The sequence below is a fragment of the Miscanthus floridulus genome, chromosome 18 (genome assembly GCF_019320115.1).
Source record: "Miscanthus floridulus cultivar M001 chromosome 18, ASM1932011v1, whole genome shotgun sequence".
NCBI classification, from domain to species: Eukaryota; Viridiplantae; Streptophyta; class Magnoliopsida; order Poales; family Poaceae; genus Miscanthus; species Miscanthus floridulus.
This window is the reverse complement of record NC_089597.1, coordinates 131719153-131725709: the sequence shown is the minus strand read 5'-3', so window position 1 is coordinate 131725709 and position 6557 is coordinate 131719153. Positions and strand designations below refer to the sequence as shown.

The following is a 6557-nucleotide window of genomic DNA, read 5'->3' as shown; positions in this document are numbered from 1 at the left end:
CCGAGACGATGTAGTTGAGGGGGATTGCGGCGCGGGCCTCCCGAGACGACGCAATTGAGGGGGATGACGGCATGGGTACGGGAAGTGGAGGGGCCGCGAGTGTCCGAACGGGAGACGGATAGGGCGTGGGTTCGCATGAAATGGAGGAGCAGGCGCCGCTGGCTAGACGCGGACGTCCATCTGGAGGTCCAAACGCTAGGCACACCGTTTCCATATACCGTATCGTGTAGGGATGAAAACGGGCGGAAAAACTCATCTCCATTTCCGTTTCTACATTTTTAGTGGAAACGGGATCGGGTTCGAAAAAAAACGGAATAAAAAATGGATGGGGATATACGGAAACAGACAAATACGGACGGAGAGCCGAAAAAATAAGTTAGAATAACACGATCAAATATTCTTGAGTATACATGAACAAAGTCACAAAATAATATACACGTACGAAATTATCGGTCCAATATTCACTAGTATACCATGTGTTAACATGCATAATTTGTAATTAGTAGGTTTATGAACATATCAATTTCTAGACATATTAGCATAGATTGAAAACAGGATGAAAAATAGAATAAATACGGGTCAATTCTGAATAAAAACGGGATCTCGCGGAAACGAACGGAAACCCCCTTCCCCGTTTCCCACAAATACGAAAACGGATGAAAGAAAATAGAAAACGGAATAGTGGGAACGGGATTTTTTCCGTCCGTTTTCAATCGTGAATCGGATGGACACGTCCTCCTCCCACGTCCTCGCTCGACGAACGCACGGCCACAGCCCACAGCAGGATGGGGACAGGGGAGGCCGAGAATCTTGCCTTGGGCCATGGGCCGCAAACGTGAACCGCGTGGCCCGCGCCCGGCTGGTCTGGTCGTCTGGATGCCACCGCCCACCGCGACGCAATCCAAACCCGATCTCCATCCAGCGAATCCATCGGCCGGCGTTTGCGCGTCTGGTGGGTGGTGTGGGCTGGTGGCTGTGATTGCCTGCAACGGTCGCGTCGGGTCGGCTTCCCAGCGTGGACCAGGCTGGGGACTCCATCGCCGCGGCGGCGGGCGGTTGGGACTTGGTGTGGGTTGGTTCGTTGGTGTTTGAATGTTTCGTTTGCATCAACTCCCTTTTCTTCTGCTTCTTTATCTGGTTGTAAATTACAAATATATTTTATAAATAAAAAACAAAAGATAGTACATTATCCATGTCGCAAGTGCCTGGTACTGAATTCTCTACCTAACCGTGACCGTGATTCATTCGTCAGTATTTTTCTCTCACAATATTTCAATATAAGCATCAGCATGAACAGGGTGATTGATTCTACAAGTATACACGGTTACTTGGCCTCGGAACTGAAGAAATTACACGTGATCCCGTGTACCTACTGCCTACTGGTTCCATACTACTAGTATACGTATGAAAAACCCAATGAACTTTGAAACGGGATAGTGAACAAGCAAAAGTCCCCACCCCCACCCACCACCCACACAACGCGGCAAAGGGGGACTAGGGAAATCCATTTTCCAAATTTATTTTTTCAAGTCCAAATCCAAAATTATCCAAAGAGAAAAGAAAACCGTCGCCCTTTTCTTCCTCTTTTACCCTTGCTTCGCGTCTTCTTCCTCCCCAAGGCTTCTGTCCTCGCCTACACGCCTCCGCATATAGGCAGAGTCGCCCTCTCGCCGCCCCCCCTCGCCTTTCCCAAATTAGCGCCACCGCCACCGCCACCTCCACCTCCGCCGATCCCGCCGCCACCGCCCCTCCCGGGAACGAAGCCGAGCCTCCCGAATCTCCCACCACCCACCCTTCAAACCTTATAGGCCGGCCCCGGACCGCTCCCCACCGGCTCGCGCCTCCGCCTCCGCCGCCGCCTCCCGGTCCGCCGCCGCGTCGCGTGGGGGGAGGAGGAGGAGATGGCCGCTGCCGCCGTCGCCTGCAGGCGCGCGCTGCTCCTGCACGGGCACCAGCAGTGGCCGCAGCGGTGGGCGGCGGCCGCGCCCTGCCCCCGCACCATCTCGCAGCTCGTCAAGACCAACGGCCGCCGCGCCTTCCTCGTCGACACCCTCGCCCTGGTAAGCCTAGCCTCCGGGTTCTCCTCTTACCGTACTGCCGTTCCGTTTCGGCTTCCGCCAATGCTGGGCGTGCCCGAGAGGTGTTCGGGGGAATGCTCCGGATAGTTGCTGACGCGTGTGCGCCTGCTCGCCGGGACGATCGTGTCGCTCGCAGGTCAGGAAGCTGGAGTCGCAGGGCGTGCCCACCAAGCAGGCGGAGGCGATCACCTCCGCCATCACGGAGGTCCTCAACGACAGCCTCGAAAGCATCTCCGAGTCCTTCGTCTCCAAAGCCGAGATGCAGAAGGTAAACGCTTTTGACATTGTGCTGCGGATTTCTTCCTATTGTTGGTTATTTGTCTTCCTCATTTGCTGGTCTTGCTTGGCCTTTTGCAGAGTGAGATGCTGCAGGAGTCCAATATCTCCAAGTTCAAGTCGCAAGTGCAGAGCTCGCAGGTATGGTTCAAAGCGAAAATGTTAGATCATGAGAATTAGCTGTCCCTGGATTTTCATTGAACTTAATGTGGGAGCTTGTACAGGTTCCACATAAACTGTTGCTGGCTTAAAATTGAACTTGATTGCCTAGCTCGTACTATTATAGGCCCCGTTTAGCATTTTCTGGGGTGAAGCACTTAGCATTGCTTCCTCTTTTGGCTTGTTTTAGATTGTTCATTTGAGCAGTACAGGGGTGATTGGATGAAGGTTTGTACAGCCTGATTTAGATCTGCTGCTCATTAACATGATCGGGTTATTAGTTTGTGGAATAGATGTGTGTGAATGGAGATTACGGATTGAGATCACCCATTTGAAACAACCATTTATCTGTGCCTCAGATTATGTTGGGTATTATACTATTATGTCTTGGCCATTTTGATCATCTTAAATTGCAATGAGACTGGTACATTTTGCTCACATGTCTTAGCACTTGGCCTTTTATTTTGAGTTAACGTCAGTGGTCTGAGCTTGCCATGTAGAAGTCATTCACAAATCATCAAGTTACATTAGTTCAGGCTCATCAGATGTACTGTTTGCCTTGGATCCATTACAGCACCCTTTCTCAAATCAACTTACATCATGAAATGTTAGTGTGGTACCCACAATAAGTGATGGACGTATGGTAGCTCTCTGACCCTTTGGTGAAATCTCTTATCTCTGATACCCTGGGTATGCCAGCAGTAAAGCTGGGGAGGAATAAAATTATTTTCCTTTTCAAAAACTATTATTAGTACTGCAACACGGACATGTGCGTTTGAATTAGCTAAGATTGTTATGCATCGCACCATTTTTTTTTATTTTCAACAATTAGTTTCAAGCTTGCAGCCTGTTGGTTTCATACGGGTTCCAGAAGCTAGTGCCTGCATTTTTGGAGTTTCCTAATATGTCATTATACACTCCATAGAATGTCTTTGCTACGCAAAAGAGAATTCTGTTCTCATACATTCTATTCTTATAGAATAAAATATTTATTGGTACTTTCAAATAGGTCTAGTGTCAGGTATAAGTGAATAACAAATGCTTAGCTATCGGAACACAATAGAATCTTCAGTTTTTAGCCACAGGCATTGCAAATTGCGGTATACTGTTTTTATTAATGTTTTGGAAAATATCTTGAGAATAAATAGTGTGTTGGGTTAAGTTAATCCCTACTCCCCATCTAGTTGATAGCTGATATTTTGATATTTTATTTCCCTCTGAACTTCAAGATGCCTTGCTGATTGTGCTCATTGGCTCAACTTGTTATTTAATGTTTTCTTCATCTCATCATCCATTATTGTTGATGTAGACTGTGACTTGTCTTTTTGGGGTTCTTGATCTCCTAGATGTATAGGAGGATTATTTTGTTCTGCTGATCCGCAACCATATGGAACTACTAATTGTCATTGTTTCAGCTACATGTCTTGTTTGCACTGAACTATCCATTATCTAGTTTGGAGGACCATTCTGATGCATTATTCGATAGAACCTACTCATAACTCTTTCAGAGCGTGGGGTTACAGAAATTCTGTCTACGATTTAAGAGCCAGGAGCTACATATCTAATACTCTGGTTTGTATGCATGATGCGGATTGTTCTCACTGTGATCCCAGTTTGGGAGTTGGGACTAAAAGGCATCGTTGTTGTTATGTGCTCTGCAATGTTTTAGCTGAACCTAATACTACAGAACTGCAGATTTCAATTTGGTAGTTGAAACCGCTAACCTAAAAATAGTTCTTCTGTGCACTGTGTTTGCATGGATTGACTTCACATGTCTTCGTCTTGCTGCTTTTCTCTTTACATTTTCAATATTCAAAACTGTTGTCTTGAGTACCTCGTCATGCACTTATTCTTATTTGTAATGATTATTACAAGGGTTAATCGCTTAAAAGGGTCCTTTTCATTTCTGTAGGAAAACCATTTCTCTTTGTTACAGCGGGAGACTGAGAAACTTCGTGGAGATATTGATAAGATGAGGAGTGAACTGAAGTCAGTATTAAGTTCAAGAGCTGTTTATATCAGGAATCTGAATGAACATACTCAGTCTAATTGTTGATGATGTGAAACAGGTATGAGATTGACAAGGTCACTGCAGGGCAGCGGTTGGATCTGAACCTTGAAAGAGGGTAAGATCATTTGTCTCTATGTAGATATGCTCTCTATGCTGTTCAGTTCTTTTCCCAGTATCTGGCTTCCATCTGCACTTGATCACGAAAACATAAGAACCAATACTTTCTACATATTTGTGTATGGAACAATCAGAACAAAGAATGATTAACTTGCTCATTATAGAGAAAGTTATAGTGAGTTTGTGACCTTGGCTACGATTCTGGTTACCAGGTCTTTGGCTTGGCCTGCTTATTTTAGTTATCATTGCTCACCTTTCATATGAAAAGGCATTCATGTTCAGGTTTTAAGGTTTGTGGACCTATCTACAATTCTGATGTTTTCAAATTCAATTTGGTGGTTTGGCCATATGCCTTTGGTTGAGATGCTCATAGTTCTCTCTTAGATGCAACCATCTGTTGGTCAGCAGTATACAGAATGTTTAGATCATGAACAACAATGACAGGTTCACATGTGTGCTATATTTTCTAGTGGTGTCTTGCACATGGTCTTAATGTAACTGAAAAACTCACTTTCATAGAACATTTCCAGATGAATGACGCTACTAACTGGCAGAATGTCCATGCCTTTTGAAGGAATCTTTATAGAATCCAATCTCCCTTAAGCCTTTTGAAGGAATCTTTATAGTCTCTTCTGATGAGTTGCACTTTCCACTAGTGTCAGTTCCGAATGACTGAACAGCGATAGATGTTTTCTTTAGTATTATGCCTTTTGGTGCTAAAACTGTCATGTGTGTGATTATGACACCTGATTGAAACAATGCTCCAGGCGCATACGTGATGAACTTGCCAAGCAGAACGAGGAAACTACTGAGCTTACCACAAAGCTTGACAAGGTGAGTGGCAGTAAACTAGGCTGCATGTCTGTGCTTTCTGCATCACATCAGAGACCAACCGAAATATTTTGCTACCATACGCAGGAAATCCACTCGCTGAAGGCCCAGTTGGAGGCAGCAAAGTACGATGTCATCAAGTACTGCATAGGTACCATTGTTTCGATCTCAGCCGTCGGCCTCGCCGTCCTCCGCATCGTGATGTGAAGGCAGCACAGCAAGCAAATACGTTCTTTCGTTTACCCATATTCGTCGTCCGTGGAAACCCGCTAGAAGAGGATAGGTTCTGATTCTGTTCCTAGTTTTTAGAGGGGACAAGACGTGCTCAGGGGTGAAATGTTGTAACACCTGGTAGTAGGGAGATGTTGCTCAAACTTGTAAAATAGATGGCTCGTGGAAGAAATGCATCCGAAATGATTCTTTACCTGTGATCAGGCGTACCTTAACATGCTGCTTCTCCTGGCCTGCTGAAGCCACTTTTACTGCGGGACTCTGAACTGTGTAGACTCGTCTTGTGTTGGAGCCATAAATTTGGGCTCTACCATCTGGCCGTTGTCAGTTCAGCCCAGACGTCTGATTTGATTGATGCTTCTGTTGTTAGCAGTTACCTCCTCTGTCCAAAATAAGGTCCCGTTTGGATGCGAAAATTTTTGGCTTTTAGGTACTGTAGCACGTTTGTTTGTATTTGGCAAAAATTATTTAATTATGGACTATTTAGGCTTAAAAGATTCGTCTCGTCAATTACGGGCAAACTGTGCAATTAGTTATTTTTTTTACCTACATTTAATGCTTCATACATGTGCCGCAAGATTTGATGTGACGGGGAATCTTGAAAAATTTTGGATTTTGGGTGGGATCTAAATAGGGCCTAAGTGTATTTCTAGAACTTTAGTGAAGATAACAATGTTAGTGAGAAATTATAAAAATACCCCTAGAAAGATGCAACCATTATACTTTGGGAAAAGAGAGTAGAAAAAGACAAATAGAGTTATGTCGTCTTATACGTAGATGTGCATTTATTTTGGGAAAGAAATTGAACTCTAGAAGTACGCTTATTATGAGACGGGGGGATTAGCTGTATTGTA

At 44.9% G+C, this 6557-nt stretch overlaps 1 protein-coding gene across 1 annotated transcript; it reads left to right on the top strand.

Moving 5' to 3' along the window:
* Positions 1–1626: 1626 nt before the first annotated feature.
* Positions 1627–6072, top strand: LOC136520851 (protein FMP32, mitochondrial-like). The gene is made up of 7 exons (XM_066514517.1): positions 1627–2060; positions 2215–2346; positions 2436–2495; positions 4426–4502; positions 4583–4639; positions 5409–5475; positions 5560–6072. The coding sequence occupies exons 1-7, from the start codon at positions 1902–1904 to the stop codon at positions 5677–5679; spliced, it is 672 nt and encodes a 223-aa protein (XP_066370614.1). The 5' UTR covers positions 1627–1901; the 3' UTR covers positions 5680–6072.
* Positions 6073–6557: the final 485 nt, after the last annotated feature.

Coding starts and splice junctions, on each gene's coding strand:
- LOC136520851 (XM_066514517.1), top strand. CDS start 1,902: ATGGCCGCTGCCGCCGTCGCCTGCAGGCGCGCGCTGCTCCTGCACGGG. Junction 2,347..2,435: donor CCAAAGCCGAGATGCAGAAG/GTAAACGCTTTT, acceptor GGCCTTTTGCAG/AGTGAGATGCTGCAGGAGTC. Junction 2,496..4,425: donor CGCAAGTGCAGAGCTCGCAG/GTATGGTTCAAA, acceptor TCATTTCTGTAG/GAAAACCATTTCTCTTTGTT.